The following is a 21997-nucleotide window of genomic DNA, read 5'->3' on the forward strand; positions in this document are numbered from 1 at the left end:
AGTTAGTTGGAAGTTGCATTTTTAAAAATGTACAAGTCCCAACAATGACTTGCCTATAATACAAATCCCTATTAGCAGAAATATTGTAAAAGTTTCTGCTCATTATGTTCCCTGCAATAGGTTGGTTCCAGAGGCACTGACCCAACATATTTCAAGCTTTCTTAATGAATCTGATTTTGTATGCTACTTGCCACCTGCTTACAAGTCACAGTTCACCACTTTTCCACTCACTGTCTGTCACACTGTAAGGTCAGTCTTGTGCCTTACCCGATAGCCTTCCCATATGAATAGTGCTAGATATGCAACATGGGAGGCGCATTACTTATTCTGCATAGTTGTGTCTGTTGTACATCGTCACTGTATGCTGCACGCCCAACACTCCACCTAGTGATCACAACACATTACAAATCTCAAACTCACCAAGAGGAGGCAATTAATGGATGCCCCCTCAAATACTCGCCTATACCCAACATATCCTTACACAAGTTGGTCTTCCAGAGTTGCAGATGGGAGTTCTCCCCCTCTACCACTGCTCCAATCTTTTTTTTCTCACAAAAATGTACACATGCTCAGTGAAGTACTAGGTACAACTGTGAGCATGTGTTCCTTACTTCCATTTTTCAACACATCTGAAAACTATCAAAAATATTACACAAGATATTTCTAAACAAGCACATTACAGACATCTGTGTACATTCCTGCATGCGAGTTACAATCCTGATATGTTCATCTGACTGAGCATTAGAAAAGCTTTTATCCATTTAAGAAACTGAAAAACAGACCACTACACATCAATTTCAGCAGAAAAGTTTATTTTCAAAACAGGTACAGTAGAAAAGACCTAATGGCATCACCTATGCAGGTCTTGTACTGTGACAAACAGTAAACTGCTAGTAGTCTATGTTTACACAGAGAAAATAGGCTGCAGCATGTGTATGCCTTCATATACAATTAGCACATCACAGCATAAACTGGAATCTGAACTTTCAGCTCATTTACTGTACCTTCTCCATTTTTCTACAGTTCCCTCTTAACACCATGTTATGATCTGAGTCCATTGATGATTAAATGTTTGGGCCACTGCACGGTATAGTAAAGTTGCAGGAGAATATCATCTTTCAAACATCGCACTTTTAAAATACATTGCTACTTGCCTTCGACTGTATGGGACAAAGCATTCTACATACACAGGTTCCAAATTAGTAGCAGTTAAAGCCTTAATATTTTTTCTTTGTGGATACCTAATTTTTTTTATATAAAAATAGTAATAGAAGAAAAATGGTTCTACAATCTAAACGTTCTTATGGACTACTGCACAAATTCATAAGCTTACACATGCTATTAAAAATCCACAGCAGTTAGCACCTTATATTTTATAAATACATAAACTGAAAACAGAAGCTGCATTGCTGATCACGATGGTCTCCTATAATGGGGAGGATGTCTGTCATGTTAGATTGTCCAAAGTTGTCAGACTGATCTTGGTATATTGGTATATTTAAAATATATTTGGTTGCAAACTTTTTTCAGTGATTGTTTATTAGTCTGAGTGCTGTAAGCTTCAGGCATTTCTTCCTTGGCAGTACCATTACATTTTACAGTGGTACATTATTTCAGCTGCTCATCTTCCAGTATTTGACTTGTTCACTGAATAACATTGAACAATGCTTCACAAGTCCATTAAGTATGACTAATGGTCAATCAACGAAACAAAATGTGCCATTTAAAGGAACAATACCCTGCTTATGTGGGAGAACAGTTGCAGTGTTTATCATGTATTCATTCATACATTGGATAGGTGGGTTGCCCCTAATGAGACCAGAGGGTTGAATCAGCTGATCCACTATTTGTATACAAGTCTACAGTATGTGGCAAAGTGTAGGAATGTGGTTATTGTGCCCAGGTATGTGCAAGGTGCATAGATTCCAGTTTGTGGCAAGTGTTCAACTGTGAAGGGGATTTATGTGGGAGAAGGATGCTCTGGGTTTTGCCAAGGGGTTTTCTCCACATACTGGCATTTGAACTGAGAAACGCACACATCCATGAAAGGTAATAAAGTGCCCATAAAATACAAGTGAATAATGCAGAACAGGATACATGAAGCATAGTGAATTGTGGAAAGATAATTACAATGTTTAAATTAAATGGACAGCAATGAGTAGAGCCTTTAATCCTGAAAACAAGCCTCATGAACTACCACCAATAACAGGTGAATACTTAGATGCTCTGAAGTCAAACACGATGAATGATTAAAAAATAGTAAACAACCTAGATCAGAGACAAGTTGAAGAAAAAACATAGGAAGTACTTGTTACTTGCACAAAGTAGCTCAACTTAACAGAACCATGTCCAAGGGGATGAAAGAACACGCAGTGTGGGTCATAAGCATTCAAGGCATATGACTATGTACAAGTCCATTCACAGTTGATACAATTCTGATTTAACCTCATTTATAATAACTGCCCATATTCGCACTTTGCGTGGCTCTTACATTAAATGAGCAGCTTGCTAAAAATTCTACTGAATTTCATTCCTTATTACCAATTCCTCAACCTTGCAATAAACTGCATATGCCAAGCCCACACTCTAAAACCACTGCAGTATGAATCATTTGTAGAGAATACATTCTCTTGAAAACGGATACCAACAGACACTTGCATTATATTTTGCTACACTGAACATGCTTTGACACTACTGATTAACCTTACAGGAAATTATCTGTAGACAACAGGTGGATATAGGTATGGCTATCACCAAAATAAATCAATCTTTTTTACCTTCTCCACTTTCAAATACAACCCATAAGACCATTCTGTATGTATAAAACTAGTTTGATTGTACTTGGTTTTATCTTGTCCACACACATTTCCTATGAATCCTCAGTAACTGCCATGAAACCTTTCAAGCGCAATTATACCAAAGTGGATTACATTTTGAAAAGATGGAATATAAGCTCCAGTTTATATAAACTCAGAGGGAGTTGTACATTATCTACTCTAATGTCAACATGGCTATGGGAGAACATGATTAATTCAAATATTTTCTTTTTCTTTTATCTGGATTCTTTGCTGGAAACTTTTTGTGGTGTCATTTTTCCCTGGAAAAAGTACAACAAATTAGAAATGTCCATCTTCAATATAAAAATAGTATTACATAACCCCCTTTAAATGCCTGTGGTGGATGCTGGATTAAGTTTTATATTGCAAAAATTCCTATGCTTTTCTCCATGTTGTACCAACACAGCTGCCTTGCATCCCACTTCGAGAGCCAACTGCTTGCTAACACTTTTTCCTTCTGATTCAAGATGTGTTGTACTGCTGTTTAAATAAAATTTAGTAGAACACAATGCATACATTAAGCATGGATTCATACACTGAGGTCCATAATATACTCAAAATATAATGGCAAGTTTTAGTTCCTCTCACTGACTGTAATGGAGCATGACTATCTCACAAATATCTGCAAAGATGCTTTCTTGCTACCTTACAAGTCAGTTATGTTTGAAGTTGGCATACTTTTTCCCATTCAATCAAAAAAAAAAAAAGCCAATCAACTAAACTATAATCAAAGTATTTTAAGGCAGAATTCACCACACAATGAGCAAAACTTAAAAAAATCTCTGAAAAATAAAAAAAAAATCCATATAAAAAAACAATGTTTAAGGCACATTACTCAGCCATGTCAAACATCTAATGAACAAGTGTTGTACGTCATACTTCTTTAAATAAAATATTAAAGCTGAAGTGGAAGGCAAATTAACTGCTCCATCCCTGCAACTCTGTGGCTTGTAATGCTATCATCAATGACCAACAGTTCAATCTATGCAGCATATCTACTTCAGAAAGCTATCCAGCTTCATCTGAATGAATGCAAAGGCATCCCTTCCCATGTAGTCCATGCGTCCTTCTTCCCACAATTTTCGAGAATCTTCAGTTTTGGTCGCCTTATCTTCTTTGACTTGAATTGACAACTCCAGAATAGTGGGAGATACTATACCCTACATTACAAAACATATACAAAGCACATGAGTATATTGGAACAATGTTAAGCTATGCAGATAAACATATTACACCAGCTAAAACATTTCATAAGTATTTACATGATTTCCAAGGATCAAGCTTAATATGCTAATAAGTTTTCAGTAGTTCTAGTACAGGCTTAGTGTTATGAATGCCTTGATCTGCAGAATGCTATTTATTCCATGTACTCCTAAGATTGCTTTATGGCATATACCACAAAATGCAAGAGTGCCAAGGGACACAAAGAACGGCAGCCAGATAACAGCAAAGGACGTTTATTCAGCCAAAACAAACATCACACAAAGCACATTAACGTTTCACAGATGCATGTTTTCAAATACATTTTCGTTCATAAAAAAAAAATCAAACGTGGACTAAAAGCACACATCCTCCTAGATTACCACAATTAGCAATCAATTAAGGAAAACGAACCAAATTTAAAGAAAACTGTTCATTAAAAGCTTAATAAAATAAATGTATATATATAAATTTCATTTATTTAAATACAAATGAAGATATAAAATTAGTTTAGACATTAAAAACCTTAAATTATTAATAAATATAAATAATCCCTATCCTTATAAAATACTTATAACCTAAAATCATACTTTGTCAATACACATTGTTCCTCATGTTAATACTCCATCTTGTGGCTAAAAGCTATTACAATTAAGTTTCAAAATAAACTCATGTACTCCTTTCATAGAAAGATTTTTTCTATTTAAATAGGCTAAAATAGGTATAAAAAGAAGATGTTTAGAAGAACATGTCTAAAACCATATAGGATGACAGTGTCTTTTCTAAAAACATTGTAATTTTACAATTTAGCAACTCTTAATTTTAATAACGGAGCTATGGAAATATTCTCGTTCAAGCCTGGTAATACATTAGCTTGTAAGGTCACTTGCCACCATAACTCCCTATACTCAATACTTTCTTCCCACAACCCTCCCTTATATCCTTCTAAACACCTTCTAAAATAAAAAATAAATAATGGGCATTTGTACATGTTTGTATCAAGCATTGGTCTCTCTCAGTACTATGTCATAATAATACTCGTATATCCTTTTCTTTAGATTTCTTTCAGTCTTTCCCACGTAAAAGCTAGAGCATATTTGACATACTGCTAAGTATATTGGACTACTAGAATCAATTATAAAATTCTTTTCCTTTTATTACCAAGTCCCTACCATCTAAAACCATGTTTTCCTTATATACATATACACATTGTGAACAATGTCCACATTTGTATGTTCCATTCCTTCTCATACTTTTATTCACTTGCCCATAGTCATTTTCTATGAATTTCTTCAGGCTGTGAGAATGTTTGTAGACAATTTTTAAATTGTCCTTTGATATTTTTTCTAAATCTGTAAAACTTATAAACCTTTTCCATTCAGATTCCATGACTTTTCTTATGTTGGCACTGGCATTATATTCCAAAACTAGTGCCCTTCCAAACTTCTCTTCATCATATTGTTTACTTCTTTCATTTTCAAGATTGACCCCTAAAATGGGTATAAACCTGTCATTTCTCCCATCGCATACTTCCTCCTCATTTTTTTTCAATCATGAATTCGGGATATTTCCTAGCCTTGAACATTGTATCTAAGGTCTCCACCTCCTTTCCAAATTCTTTGTCAAGTGAGGTCATCCTGCATGATCTGACAAATTGACCCTTCACTATATTCTTTTTAGGTTTAGTTTTGGAATATGCCAGTGCCAACATAAAAGTCATGGAATCTAAATGGAAAAGGTCTATACGTTTTACAGATTTAGAAAAAATATCAAAGGACAATTTAAAATTTGTCTACAAAAATTCCCACAACCTGAAGAAATTAACAGAAAATGAGTATGGGCAAGTGAATAAAAGTATGAGAAAGAATGGAACATACAAACGTGGACATTATTCACAATGTCTATATGTATATAAGGAAAACAGCTTTAGAAAGTAGGGACTTGGTAATAAAAGGAAAATAATTTTATAATTGTGATTCTAGTAGTCTAATATACTTGGCAGTATGTCAAATATGCTCTAGTTTTTACGTGGGAACGACAAAGGAAACTAAAGAAAAGAATACAGCATTATGACATACGTACTAAAAAGAGACCGCTTTATACAAACATCAACAAACATGCACAAATGCCCATTATTTTTTGTTTTAGAAAGGGTTAAGGATGATATAAAGAGGGGGTTGTGGGAAGAAAGTATTGAGTATAGGGAGTTATGGTAGCAAGTGACCTTACAAGCGAATGTATTACCAGGCTTGAATGAGAATATTTCCATAGCTCCCTTATTAAAATTAAGAGCTGCTAAATTGCAAAATTGTGTTTTTAGAAAAGGCACCGTTATCCTATATGGTTTTAAACATGTTCTTCTCAATATCTTTTGATACACACTTATTTTTAGCCTATTTAAATAGAAAAAATCTTTTTATGAAAGGGGTACACAAGTTTTATTTTGAAACTTAACTGTAGTAGTAACTTTTAGCCACAAGATAGAGTATTAACATAATGTGTATTGACCAAGTATGATTTTACGTTATAAGTATTGTATAAGGATAGGTATTATATTTATTAATAATTTACGGTTAATAAGTCAAGTGATTTTTTTTATATATTTATTTATATTTAAATAAATGAAATTTATATATATATATATATATATATATATATATATATATATATATATATATATATATATATACACACACATACATACACACACATTTTATTAAGCTTTTAAAGAAGAGTTTTCTTTAAATTTGATTCATTCTGCTTAATTAATTGTAGTAATCTAGGAGGATATACGTGTGCTTTATGTTGTTAGTCCACATCTGATGAAGTTTATAAATGAAAATGTATTGCATCTGTGAAGCATTAATGTGCTTTGTGTGACATTTGTTTTGGCTGAATAAACATCCTTTACTACTATCTGGCTGGTGTTCTTCATGTCCCTTGGCACTTTTGCAGTTTCTTAGTGTTTTTGTGCTTTGGTAGAACATTTTTGGATTTATATACCACAAAATGCTTTGTTACTATTACTGCTTGGTCAGTCTGTCTCTTACTTTAAATCATGTAATATTTTTCTTAGTTTGTATTTTATTCACTTTTGCAATATTGTAAGTGGAACTTTTCTCCCTGGGCCTCCATTGTAAAAGGGGTCTTTCTGGCCCAATGGACTTTCCTGGTCAAACTGCAAATAAATAAAATATTAAAAATTAATGGAATTATTAGAAATTCAACATGTAATTTCAGAAGCCTTTTCTTTCAGTTTCCTACAACTGGCCCATCAGCTCCATTCCTCATTCATTGGGTCTACTGGATCTACTTTAGCTGTATACCCCATGCTCAAGCAAATGCAACATATACTGCTGCCAAGGAGCATGTCCTAACCTCCAAAAACCCACTGCAGCCTTGCATACTCTGCTATGGCTACCCTTGGAAGGTGCACGCTTATTTCCGTGCATGCACAACCTCCTGATGAAATAGCACACCAATTTCAATGCAGAGCTCACAAGACTCTGATGTCATTACATTGAGCCAGGCTGTCTCACACCAGGATGGATGAGCTAGCATTGGCTACTCACTCCCACTCTCCCCTCCCAGTTTCCTGAGCAGCATGTGCTAGTGGTGAAGTCTAAGGTATTTAACAACTTAAACTACCTTGCTTTCAACAGTAACAGAAAAAAAATCTTTGATTGAAGAACACTTTTTAGTTTTGTAACCATGTCACCAAGTTTGACTAGTCCTAAACGTCTCACCATCACAGTCATCTTATAAATTCTAAATAAAAGTATACATTTCTCAAAAAAAGATGGAAGAAATATGATGAAAGTCTGAAGCAACCCATTAGGCTACATCAGAAACTTGTTTTAAACCAACCTGGCTAGAAAAACTTAAGATCTGCTTAAACAAATGTTCAAAAATCCACATCTATGGAAAATGGTTAAACAGCTATAACATGGTAATAAAATTAATACACTGGGAAAAGAAGCAGTGTTAGATAACCAAACCTGAACCATTCCATCTTGAAAAATGCTGACAAAATATCCAGATTTTCCCCTTCCTTACACAGACCAGCATCCTAACAGGTGGTGAGGGCCCAATCTTTTATGACATTGTTATTAAAATGACTTTGTGGAAATTAGAAGTTATGTACTCACCATAACGTTCCATCTGAGTAGGTGTATTCATTTGTCTGCAACCTGTGGGTTATGGATCCGATATCAGATCCGAACCGGCATGGTTTTCCAGCTATGGATCCAAGCTCTCAGCTCCTCCCCTCACCCATAATGCCCTGCTCTACCCTCATGACCTCAGATCGAGTTTGCCAAAGCAACAACACCCTGAAAAGGGTAACATAGAATATGCAGGAAACTGAAAGGCCAGGGGGATAGGAGGGCGGGATGGTTGCAGACAAATGAATACACCTACTCAGATGGAACGTTATGGTGAGTACATAACTTCTAAATCTGAAGTAGGATATTCATTTGTCTGTAACCTGTGCGACAGAGTCCTCAGTTACCTGGATCTTGGGCGGCCATCATGGAAGGATATTCTGGAGCACCGCGAGCCAAAGGATGCTCTACCCCTAGATGCAAGATCCAACTTATAGTGGGAAATAAAAGTATGAGATGAAGCCCACGTGGCTGCTGCACAAATATCATCTAGAGGAATCCTAGCCTTGAAGGCTGCCGAGGTAGATACTGACCGGGTTGAATGGGCATGAACACCCTCCGGTGCGGGCCTTCCTGAAGCTTGATAAGCCAATAAGATGCACTGTGAAATCCAGCGGGACAGAGAAACTTTAGAAATTGGCTTGCCCAAATTGAATTTTGCAAAGGAAATAAACAACTGGTCGGATTGCCTATGACCAGCCGTCCTGTTCAGATAAAATCTAAGTTGCCTGTGAACATCTAATGAATGTAGCTTATATTCACCTTTGTTTTCATATTTAGGGAAGAAAACAGGGAGGTTAATGGACTGATTGATGTTTGCTTCAGAAGCGACTTTAGGAAGAAAGGACGGGTTGGTCCTGAGGTAGACACGGTCCGGATGAAATACCAAGTAAGGAGGTTTAGCTGATAATGCTTGAAGCTCAGAAACTCTCTTGGCCGATGTAATGGCTACCAAAAGCGCTGTCTTGTAGGACAAGAATTTGAGATCCACCGTAGCTGCTGGCTCGAAAGGAGGCGGTCAAGGCCTGTAGGACCAGAGAGGTCACAAGGAGGAACTGCTTGTTTTATAGGGGACCTGAGAAGAAAAGTACCTTTAAGAAAAATTTTACACAATTTGGCTGACATAAGAGGATTAGAGTCATGGCCAATGTGATAATGAGAAATTGCAGCCAGTTGTACTTTGACTGTGGAACTGCTGGCACCATCGTTAAAGAGAGTGGTTAGAAAGTCAAGCACTAAAGGAAGAGGAACCGTGAAGGGATTCAGGCCTTGCCGCTCCGCCCACAAAGAAAAACGTTTCCACTTGCTTCGGTAAACCTTTCTAGTGGATGGTTTATGAGCTGCCACCAAAATTGCCTTAACCGGTGACGAAATACCGGGAGTCCTAATCAAGAGTGGAACTGGAGCAGCCAAGCGGTCAGCTTCAGGTTGTCCAGATTCGGAGGAGGAATGCAGGATGGATGGGATATCAGATCCGGGATGGGATCTAGAATCCAAGGAGGATTCACCGAGTGAGACCTTAGGAAGGGGAACCAGATCTGTCGAGGCCAAAACGGAGCAATGAGAATCATTCTGCAACCCACCCGAGAGGCTTTCTGAAGAACTTGGAGCATCAGAGGCAAGGGTGGATAAGCATACAGAAGACCGGGTGGCCAAGCATGCACCAGAGCGTCTCTTGGGGTACCTCCGGGAGGAGGTATCAGAGCGAAAAAACTGTCGCACTTGGTGTTTGAGGGAGTGGCAAAAAGATCGCATGAAGGGGTTCCCCACCGTGCGAATATGCGTTCCACTACTTGACAATTGAGAGACCACTCGTAAGGGGTCAGAATGGTGCGACTGAGCTTGTCCGCTAGGATGTTGGACCGACCCGGAATGTGCGTTGCTATTAGAAAGCGGTTGGTGGAGATTGCCCATTCCCAAACTCTCATGGCTTCTCGACAAAGAGGGTAAGACCTTGTTCCCCCTTGCTTGTTGATGTACCAGACAACAGACATGTTGTCCGATTGAATCGCAATTGTTCCCAAGGGAAGAAAGTCCTGAAGTGCTAGCAACGCTAAGAGCACTGCTCTCATCTCTAGAACATTGATATGCAGTAAGGTCTCTGAATCGTCCCATGTGCCTTGGACGGTCCGGCCCGCAAAGTGCCCCCCCCACCCGAGGCGGGAGGCGTCCGTGCTCACCGTGGCGAGAGGGGGAGAAGCACAAAATGGGCGGCCTTTGTGGAGATCCGGGGAGTGGAGCCACCACAAGAGGGACCACTTGCAAGCCTTGCTGATCGCTATGGGATGATGCATGGGGAGAGCAAGGTATGACCACTGTACTAAGAGCGTCCACTGTAGAATGCGCATATTGAGCCTGGCAAGAGGAAGAAGTGCTATAGCCGATGCCATGGACCCTAGAGCCCTCAGGACCAACTCCGCCGGAACAGAACTTGAATGGAGAATGGCCCGCACCTGGAGCTGCAGATTTTGAACTCTGTCCGCAGTGAGGAAGGCTCGTAAACTCCTTGTGTCTAGCCTGGCCCCTATAAAATCTAAGAGCTGTGTGGGCCAGGTTGGATTTCTTTGTATTTATTGTGATGCCCAGAAAAGGAGCAAGATGGAGAAAGGAGTCTCGCGCCAATAAAAGTAGATGCCTTGTTGGGGCGGTAAGAAGCCAGTCGTCCAGGTAGGGAAAGACCTGCACCCCCTGAAGCCTCAGGTGGGCCGCTACCACCGCTAATACTTTGGTGAACACCCTGGGGGCTGTGGTGAGACCAAAGGGAAGGACCCGGAACTGGTAGTGACTGGCTCCCAGCCAGAAGCGGAGAAACCTCCTGGAGCGCCTGTCCATCAGGATGTGGTAGTACGCGTCCTTGAGGTCTATCGAGCACATCCAGTAATTTTCTCCCAGAAGGGGGAGAATAGATTGCAGAGTGACCATTCGGAATTTTTCTTTGGGGACTGCCAGATTCAAGAGAGAGAGGTCTAGGATTGGTCTTAGTTCCCCCGTCTTCTTTGGCACTAAAAAGAATCTGGAGTAGAACCCTGATCCGATCTGGTCTGGGGGGACGGGCTGGATGGCTCTTTTCTTTAGCAGATGGCCAATTTCTGCCAAAGCGGCCTCCCGTTGACCGGGTGGGGCGTCTGGGAGGACTTCAACTTTGGAAGGTGAAGGAAAGGGATGCGATATCCTCTGGATATGATTTGGAGAACCCAGCGGTCCGATGTTATGGACTCCCATGCCGCTAGGTGCCCCGACTGCCTCCAGAGTGGAGCAGTCGGGCAACCCCTCAGGGTTGCTGCGCGGGCCGTTCAGAGAAAGGTTCCCTGGACCCAAAGTTTCTGGGAGCCCCTCTGCCTCTAGGGCGGCATCCTCCCTGTCCTCCTCTGCCACGGAAGGACTGGTTGTCCGGAGCAGGCTGGGACTGCTGCGACTTCCGGAACCACATCTTCTTCTGACCCTTTTGGTTCCTAGAGTAGGGCCTCTGGGGTGCAGAGAAGCGGATTCCGACGGCAGACAGCGTCTTCCCGTCCTTTTCGCTCTGGGTCAACGTCTCGCGAACGGTTTTGCCAAACAGAGCAGAACCATCAAAGGCGTTCGCAAGCGGCGCTTTGAAGGGCTCAGAAAAATCGCAGTGACGGAGCCAGGCCTGGCGTCTAGTGACTAGTCCTGTCCCGCAGCTCTAGCGGCGCCTTCCGTTGCATGGGAGAGTAGCCGCGAAGTATTAGTAACTGACCTAAGAGTGGCCATACGGGTGGAGTGCAGAACCCTGTCCTCCTCCGAAATGGACTCGGGGTGATGCAGCGTATTCTTTAATAAGATCTCGCTGCATCCTAATGACATGTGCCAAGTAGTTCAGCGCCCTTACCGAGAAGGTCGCTGAACTAAACATCCGCTTCCCCAAGCGGTCCATCATCCGAGACTCCTTGCTCGGGGTGGACTGAGGACTCTCCTGAGCCAGTTCCCTCTTGGTGGCCGCCGCCAACATGGCATCTACCGGAGGCCCCTTACTCCAATGGGCCCGGTCGGATGGCGGACTAAGGATCCTATCTGGTCTCTTGGGAATTGGCTCCACGGTGTCCGGTTCCTTCCACGCCCTGGTGGTAATAAGGTCCACCAGGGGGTCGGCAGGGGACACCCAAGAGGTAGACGGGCCCGCTTCAAATGCCTCCAAGAACACGGACTCGTCTGAGGAAGACTTGGGGGCAGACCACCCCCCCCTTATACGGAGCATTTCCATGATGTCTCCAAATGAGACATCCTCGGGGTGACCGTGGGGAGCCTTCCCTTCCTCCAAGTCCGTGTCTTCTGTGAGAGACTCGGGAAGTCAATGTGCCTCCTTTTGCACGTATGCTTGCGAGGACATCCTCTGGGGGCTGTCAGAGGAGTCCTCACAAGCAGCAATTTGTTCCATAGGAGCAACTTGGGGCACAGAAGCGGGCTGTCCCAGGGGCCGGATGGTGGAAGCCTGGCCCAGTGCAGAGGGAGCGGGGCGGGCGGAACAAGTGCCGGGGTCCGGAGACCCTCAACAGAGCCCTCTCCACTACATCAAAAGCCGAAGGAGCCGACCTCGACCAAAGGATCCGACAATCAGCTCCCCTCGGATCCGAAGAGTGGACGGCCGGCGCCCAAGCGCTCGGATCCGGAGCGGCAGTGCGCTCCGACACAGGCGGCGCCGACGGAGCACTGATCCCCTGGATCCGAGGCTCGGATCCAGGCTCCGAGGTCGGATCCGGCGCACTCGAGGGCAGGGTCGGATCCGAAGTACTATCGGCGCCGACCCACCCCCGGCTCCGAAGCTGCTCGGCTCCAGCTGCTCCGAACCCGGATAGCGGGTCGGAGAAGGAGCAATAGGCTTAAAAAAGGGTGTTGAGCTCCCCCCCAGAGGGGGGGGAGGCAAGAGCACTCCCATCTGCATCTGGGCCTGGATGAATCTTCTCATCATCCGGTCCAGATCAGCATCTGAAAGGCTATATGTAGATCTCGACGAGGCTACCGAGGTAGGCCTGGAGTGCCTCCTCGATAGCCTCGACGGAGATCGGGTCTCCTCCTCCTCAGGACCCGGTGAAAAGCACACAGGGGACCGGAGCAGAGAAGGAGGAGACCGAGCCGACAACTGAGCCGGGGGAGAAGCCCGCTTGGCTGGCGGGGCCGAAACAGAGGTCTCGGCCCGCCGCTTGTGGTGCTTCTTCCTCCGGTCCTTTTTCCTAGCATCCCTCTCCTCTCCAGAAACGGGAGGTTGAGTCCCAGGAGCAGGAGAGGGTGCCACGGAAGGAATAACTGGAACCACGGTTGCTCCCGAAGGAGCGGAGGCCGGAGCCGAGTCTGGCGGTAAAAGACCCGCCAAGACAAGCTTGGACCTCCGCTCCCTAAGTGCCCTGGGGTTGAACCCTGCACAAATGGAGCATCCAGATGTGAGGTGTTCAACCCCCAGGCACTTAACACACCGAGTGTGGCCATCAGCGGGAGAGCTTATGGCCACACTCGAGCATTTAGAAAAAACAGATTTGGGCTGATCAGCCATCCAAATCTATAAAGCTACTAAAATAAAGTAACTAAAACTAATACAGACACACAGGCCCAACACACACACACTACGCCAACAGCGAGGGGAGGGAAAAAAATACTTAATTTAACTCTAAATAAAACTATCAAAGAGGGAAACCTAAACTTTCACACAAAAATGCACAAAAAACTTTAAATTTTCTGAATTAACAGATAAGAAACTAGCACTTAGCTGAGAGCTATGAATACCAATCCAGTCACCAGCGCGGCAAACGAGATCTGGGGTCATGAGGGTAGAGCAGGGCATTATGGGTGAGGGGAGGAGCTGAGAGCTTGGATCCATAGCTGGAAAACCATGCCGGTTCGGATCCGATATCGGATCCATAACCCACAGGTTGCAGACAAATGAATATCCTACTTCAGATCCATCTTTTATCTGGTGTCTTAACAGTACTTTAAAATAAGACTATTGTACCACCCTACATAAGCCAGGCCACAGTAGGGAAATTAAAAAGTAATTTTCTGGAAAATAGGATAAAGGTCTAATAAAGGCTTAAAAATGAGTCAAACTATAAATGGTGCCTGCTGAGAGGATACGCTAGAAGCCAGACAAACAAGTGCAAGTGAGTAAAACTGGTTTATTGCCAACTAGAAAAAAGTTCACATCCTTTTAACAGCCACAACTACACAATAGACTAATGTATAGTATCTGACCATAACCAAAGAGTGAGGAAAGCTACAAAACTCACCTTAAAAAGTGAAGTGATTTGACTGCACTAATGAAAAGCAATTAAACCTGCTGGGCTTATTACTATGGAACTACTTTGTGGTTGAAACTAGAGTCAGTATAGCTTTGTGGAAATTATGATCAGTTTTCTCATCTGTACACAAGTCCATTCCCACCCCGAGCCAATATATTGCACTCATGCAAGCCAACAAAAAAAAAGCTAGTCACCTCTTGAGAGTAGGTTTCATTTATTTTGTTCAGGAGTTTAACTCTGGGTCTGATGATGTCCTGCTAGATAAAGTGAAAGGCATGAATTTATTAAATTAAATGCGAGATATCTTTGGAGTGATCTTTCATGAAGGTCCTGTGAAAGGAGCATAAAGTCTTCCTAGTGTAACCTAAAATTAGTACAGGAATAAAGTTTGGGCCCTTTCTTCTTTGCAGATTTATAAGTTGCCTCCTGTGAGAAAAAGATTACAATGTCACACTGACAATAACATCCATCCATATTATGTTGAATATGGATCCAAGTTTGCAAGCCTGTCCCTACAGGTTTGTGATTCAAACACATTACCAGCTACATGCATTTTATAATATTGTCTTCCGTTTGTTTTCTTTTTTAGAAAAATGTTCAAGTGTATTACAATACCTTAATTTTGGTTCCAGTTAAAATGATATTAGTTTTTAATACCACTGCCTTTCTAGACTTGCGTACCTTCTTATGTAACCTATAATCTTATTCTATTCATTTAAACGAGCTCCACAAACTCAGATGCGCTCATACCTCACAACCATACCAAATTCCTCAGTAAATACCGGTTTTGATGGCAAAATATTGGGGTGCCATGAATTCCTGAGTGGCCCCTTTAATTTCTGAATTTCTCTGGGTTTTTTTTTTTTTTTTTTTGACCATGGCATGTGATGACATCAGCATGGAGTTGACAGCCTATCAGAATTCAGCTGCTAAGACATTTACTTAATTTAACTTTATGGCAGCAGCACTCTCTGGTAACATTTTCCATTTTTTCTCACATTAATGATTTTTTCAAGGTACTGCACTGCTAGTTCCTTTGCAATGCTATAAAGGGTACTGCACTACTATTACGAGACCTACTGCTTTCATGTTATTAAATGTGTGGCACTGTTTTCTCACAAGTGAACTGCAGCAGTTTGTTTACCTAATTTCATTGAATGTGGTTGCTGCATTGATTTCTCACAATGGAATACAACTGCTAGCTCCTTTATTAAGGGTGTGTCATTTTTATGGCAGCAGCTTTCTCTGGTAATGGTCATCCATTTTTCTCAAAATGGAATACTACTGACTGCTAGTTCCTTTAAGGGTGTGCACGCGCCATTTAATTTTACAGTGGCAGCATTTCCTTTCATTTGCAGTGCAATGTTATAGTATTTAGAGTGCTTTTATTTTGAATATGACTGCTAGTTAATTTGCAATGCAATGTTATTTTATTCAGAGTGTATGTTTACTATTGGGAATATGACCGCTAGTTCCATTAATGGGGTGGGGTGTTTATTTTGAATATAGTTATGTGATTGCTGCATCGATTTCTCACAAGTGAACTACTTGTGTGAAACCTGCTACTATTAAGGGTGTGTGTCTCATTTACTTAAACTTTACAGTGGCAGCATTCTTCGGTAATTGTCGTTCAGTTTTGCACTGCTAGTTCGTTCCTTTGCAATGCTATTTTACAAGACCTATTACTTTCATTATTGATTTCTCACAATTGAACTACTTGCATGTGAAATCTACTGCTAGTTAAGGGCTGCTTTTATTATTTTGAATATGACTGCTACTTCATTTGCAATGCAATGTTATGGTATTCAGAGTGTACGTTTATTACTTGGAATATGACCACTAGTTCTGTTATTAAGGTGTGTGTGTGTGTATAAAATGCTAGTTAGGATTACTCAGACTCAAACCCTATACCTTGGTACAAAGAGCAAGAGCCTAAATTCTCTACCCATACCACCACTCATGATTCAAGGAATTTCTCAACTGTCCAAACTTTCACAAAATGTTTGGCCCAAACTTTTGGTCCGTTCCTCTTAAAATTTGTGATTTTCTGGCAAATTAGTGAGAACTGAATTCACTAAATGATAACCATTTAAGTTTGTCTTCATGTCTTTCAGAAATGCATGGTAATACAAAACATTTTATTCTAGTAACTTTCTAAAGATTATACAAGCAATCTTTAAAATGTGTCCCTGGTTTTGGGCCTTTGCTCCCAACCAAAAAATGCTAGCTTTTTCCAAATTTCTTGTGCTGCATAGTTCTTCAGAGGGAGAGAAGTTTAATGCTGCTTATACCAAGTCTGTTTGTGTGTTAGTAGCACAACAGGTAGTATACTTACTTTTGATGCAGGGGGCTGTGGGTTCTACTCCCACAGTATGTAGATAGATTTCTGATACTGTACTGTGTTGTAGTTTTAAAGGGGGTGGATGCTGCAGTCCTGAAAATGTCTTCTTTGGCAGAGATACCTAGCAACTATAAACCTGTTATCAGTTTGCCATCCATTCCCTATTGCAATATATTACTTGCTTATTTTTTAATGTAACATAGGCAATTTATTTTTCAAGGGCAACTGGCACTTTATTTGTAGATGAAACAATAAAATATAAAGTTTGACAGCAGCAACCTCTTCAATGTGGTATTTAGATGACTTGTCCATTTTCTTTGAATGTGGGTTTCAGTGCTGTTTCAATGAATGTGAGTTTCAAGGGCAGAGAAGAGAAGTTTTAATGCTAAGTCTATTTTCTTCTATTGTGAGACGGTATTGCTTTGTTTAGCAGATGTCTATCAGTGTTTGTGCTATAAACCATAAAAGTTTTGCAATAAATAAAATAAATCAAATGATTGAAGTGTTTTAGCTGTGGTGGTTGGTCTGTATTATATTCTTTGGCTTTAAAATAAAAGTTTTAAATAAAAGTCAAATAATCATTGTATAAGTAAAGCAGTATGCACATAAGTGTTTATGGTAAATGAGACGAAATAGCCAAGTAATGGGACACTGGAATGGCTGCAGGGGAGAGAGCTGTGTATGGGGGCCCCATTTGACCATGATTTTGCGAGGGGGGGGGAGACAGCCCTAGGTGGCACAAACTCTAGCTACACCACTGATCAGTAGGCCATGGAGAATGACTTTTGGAGGCCCTAGCAAACTATAGTATTCTTTTGCTAAGATTAGAATATTGCCTACCACTAAATGCCCTATCTTTACCACAAATCCGACATACTGCAACCAAAAACAAAATCCTAAGGTTCATCTTCTCCCATCCCAGTGATAATCATTGCTACACATTTAAAAATGGTTACCATTTACTACAGGGTCTGAGGCCATATTTTGGTCGTCTGTTCTTCAGCTTGTGCTTGAAAGTTGGTTTCCCACAATTCTATTGGAGTGTGCAGGGTTACATAATTTTGTATGCAAATTTCATGTTAATCAGCATACAGATTTGTACCTATTTTTCATGGGCCTTAGTCCAGATTTTTGATGTTCCCAGGTTGAGAGGTATGGAGATGCTTAATTTCTCACCAACTAAAATAAGTTAACATTTTCTATTTATGTCCATTGATATACCTGTACATTTTTTATTTTGACCAAAATGCAAGTGTTTAGTTTTGATGCATCAATAATCATTATTTCATCTTGTCTACTTTTGACAATCTTGCAAACTGGCTTGCAGTTTTTGATCGCCTTGTAATTTATAACACATTCATCTATTTAAAGGGCTTCCATATTAAAGCAGTAGATAACATCTGAATATTCATATAATTCCAGAGCAAATTAAATAGGTAAGGGCCAAGACCAACTCCATGTGGCTCTCCTTGACTATCCTACAATCTCTCTTCATAACTTGTCAGAGACTTTCCACATTATGGCCCACCCACCCAACATGCAATCCATGAAATGGTACGAGATACTATGAATTTGCATAGATAATCAAGAATGAATAGCTCACCCTTAACGCATACTTTTTTAAACATATATCAGATTTCCTCATGCTTTCCATTACCAAATTAAAAATCAGCATTTCCACTGCTTTACCAGTACTATACAACAGGCATGCTAATCTAACAGCTAGGGTTGTATTTCTGGTCCTTCTACTTCATACATAGTCCTAACCAAAGCATTTTTCAGTATTTTGCAATCTGTCTTTCCTCAAACGAGGCTGTGAAAATGCATTTTAAGGCAATAAACTACCTTTCAAATCACTGAGATCCTTACTCATTACACAGACCATCCTAGAGGCCTTAGCTATTCAAAATGTTTCAAACTACCAGTTTGTATAGTGGTCCTGGTGGGCGTCTAATATTCCCTTGAGGATAATTCAGCTTGGAAAGTCAATTTCAAATGTAGCTTATGGATTTACTGTATAAAATGTGCATCACACCTAACTCTACAAGCATATTAAGGGCAGCAGCTGAACAGTGGGTCAGTGTGTGTGTTCGTTCTGCTACGTTTTAAATTAAGTCTGTATACAACTTCTTGGAACAATTTACACGCAGGCTACTGAAAGCAACAGTAAATGCCTAACCTGTTTAGCCTCTTTCAGAATTACAATTCTTCCTCCATCATTACTTTTGCTATACAATATTTTTTTTCCAACATTGTCCTCTTCATAAATTACAGTGCTTTGTATGAAATGTCACTTTAACAGCTTTATTCAGGGTCTTAAATATCTCCATAAGGCCGTTAACTTTTTTGTCTAAGTGTTTATATCCATTCATGAGCAGCATTTGAAACCAAGAGCTTTCACTTTTCAGGAGAAACACTAGAACACAAATTAATCTCTCTAATAGTCCCTTGCAAGCAAGGCAGTTCACTGTGTGACATGCCAAATATACAAATAGTGATTTTCCACCATGTGCCCACTGCACAGGAGTTATTTTGTATTTGCTAATCGAACAAAATTCAGCATGAACTTAGCACACAACATTCACTGTAAAAGTGAAATGAATTGGTGTTCTGTGACCACAAACTCTAAACAAATTGAACAGCGTTCAGCATTTGGAATGCCTTATCTAAATCAGGAGATAAAGGGCAATGTTAAAACAAGACGTATTATTTTTACAGCAGCTTATGTTTTGATGCTTCGCACATTACTAGTGCATATATGCATGTATACTCACAGCAAATATTCCCTTGCACGTTATAGTCATACACAAGGTATTCTGCATGAAGACCTTCATACAAGACTGCTTTAACACAAAATGGCTAGGGCACAGATGTGCAATTCCCAAAGAGAACAAGTGGTCAAATGTCCCATCAACCTTTGCCCCCCCCCATATTTTTCATAGAACTGTGTACTTTGTCTTTTTTTAGCGTTTTGAACCTAGGAAAAACAAAGACGAGTGACACTGGAATCAAGTGGCCTTTTGCGGCTAGTGATATGTTCCTGACTCCACACTCAAGCCATGCCATATGCAGATGATAACATTTTAGCTACAGATCAGTTTCCTTATCCACAACGTAACAAAATTATCTTCTATACATGTTGCTGGCATACAAGGGAAAGGCAGAATAGTGCCAGGCCACCCATCACAAAGCAGACACTTGCTATCAAGAGGAGACTGACTGCAGAGGTCGCATTACAAAACAGGTTTGTAAAAAAGCACAAGAGCTGGTCCTCATTTTAATGCAAAATATCCATGTAAAGACAAGAATTGAGCAGATTTTTTTGCACTCCTGCTTTATATGTTAGGTGAATCTTTGTGTCCATTTGTAAACTATTGGCATAAGTGCGACAGTGTAAAGGCACTGCCAGACAACCAATGTGTTCTGCTGTGCAAACAAGAATTTATTCATAGATAAGGAGAGTGCAAGATGCATAATTATAGATGCAAACTGACAAAACTAAACTGGCAGCATTAATAAGTTCTTTGTCACTGCAGCATTTATAAGGAGAAACATCAACAGGCAACAGATTCAACCCAGCACCCAAAAGCAGTGATTTGTCAGCTTATATTCTGGAATAAAGAATGGAGGCCTTTGAGTACAACAAACTGCCTGTGAGAAGGACTGACAAAAGGCCAGCTGGGTGCAGATATGACTAAAGTTAGGTTTATTTTCAAGGGATAGAGGGGGAGAGTGGTTGCAGCAGCTTAACTGTCTGCCTTTATTACTGCTGCTAACACTAGCCCACGACAACAGACAAGTGGTTTAAAATGCTGGCAACAGCTGATTTAGTTCTATTGCTGTAATCAGATTTTCTTTATTCTTTGTTCCTTTACAGTTAGCATTCATGACCCAGGGGGTGAACAAAGCATAGTTATCTACAAAAGAACCTGAAATAAAACATCTGTCAGGTCTTAAATTTTGAAGGTGTACTAGTACTGATTTACTTTGTTTAAAATGACTTTGCCTACAGAAAAACATCAGTACTAGGTTAAAAGCCCAGTGTTATTTGGTAGTTTAATGCTCTCTTAAATCAAAATATAGTTTACCTTTGTTGCTTCACAGCAACTGGTTCACTGGTCTGAGTTGATAGTTGCACTGCATTCTTTATGGAGTCTACATTGTTTTTGTCAGCACCTCCCATTTCCTCATATTTGAGGCATTCAGAAGGTGAAATGAATGCTCAAACTGCTGTAAGGAATGTGTGTGGGTGGTGTCAAGTGGAATGGCATACAAACCTGGACAATTTCCCTGCTTTACATTCACTGCATGCCCGGACAGGTTCACAAGTAGTTACTAGGCATGTGGTCCAGGAAACCATCAAGAAGCCTAGGCAAAACTCCCAAATGCAGCCAAAGCACTACATTTAGTGACTTGCTCAAGGTCACATAGTACACAAATGAAGTTTGAGGGAATCAAATTCTATACAACACAAAGTAGCTCATTAGCAGCCTTAATCGTCTGTACAAACTACCAAGTTTGCAGGTTTCATATTTCCTGTAATTCTAACCAATAAAGTTTAAATTTAAAACAAAATGAATTTTGTCTCTGCAACATAAGCCTTTGACAGGCATCAACATTTCATAGTGCAAGAGATTTAGGATTGTGCTAAACATCAACATTTTGCAACTTTGCTACTGTGGCAGTTTTAATATTGGCTAGCCCAGCAATGTAATGAGCAATTTCAGTTAATGAGAAAACGAATATGATTTTGATTTTTAACAAGTAAATAAAAACTAGCGATGGCATCATAAAGAGGCACCATTGCACATTTGGAATGCATTTCTCATTGCCTACCATTAACACAAGTCAAAACATAAAGATCCAAGTTAATGACATTCAGCATTTAGATCATTGTTGCAGTAACTTAAGCTATATGGGTTATGGCCTTGCCTAGGATATGACCACCAGCCATCTTTCAAAGCCTTTGAGCACCTTCCACATGCCCAAACTGCCCTTGTCAAACATGGCAGCTTGGATGTCAACAAATTCGGACCCTTTCTTGTGCCAAAATGCTTCACCTCTGTGGGATTACTGAAAAAAGTAAATAGGTGCTCACCATAACATTCCATCTGAGTTGACTTCATTCATCTTCAACCTGGGGTTCAGATCAGGGAATCGGTTCTGACTCAACCATATACTTAAAGCTCTATGATCCAAACTCTGAGC

At 40.5% G+C, this 21997-nt stretch overlaps 1 protein-coding gene across 3 annotated transcripts in view; it reads right to left on the bottom strand.

Moving 5' to 3' along the window:
• Positions 1-791: 791 nt before the first annotated feature.
• Positions 792-21997, bottom strand: part of LOC122802746 (glycogenin-2-like) — a 1303570-nt gene continuing 1282364 nt past the window's right edge. For all 3 annotated transcript variants that reach the window (XM_044072514.1, XM_044072513.1, XM_044072515.1), the window contains one exon: positions 792-3997. In XM_044072514.1, the coding sequence (XP_043928449.1) occupies positions 3833-3997 (165 nt within the window). In that variant the 3' untranslated portion in view covers positions 792-3832. The remainder of the gene's footprint in view (positions 3998-21997) is intronic.

This window comes from Protopterus annectens, chromosome 5.part0, assembly GCF_019279795.1.
Source record: "Protopterus annectens isolate FY-2018-M chromosome 5.part0, PAN1.0, whole genome shotgun sequence".
NCBI classification, from domain to species: Eukaryota; Metazoa; Chordata; order Ceratodontiformes; family Protopteridae; genus Protopterus; species Protopterus annectens.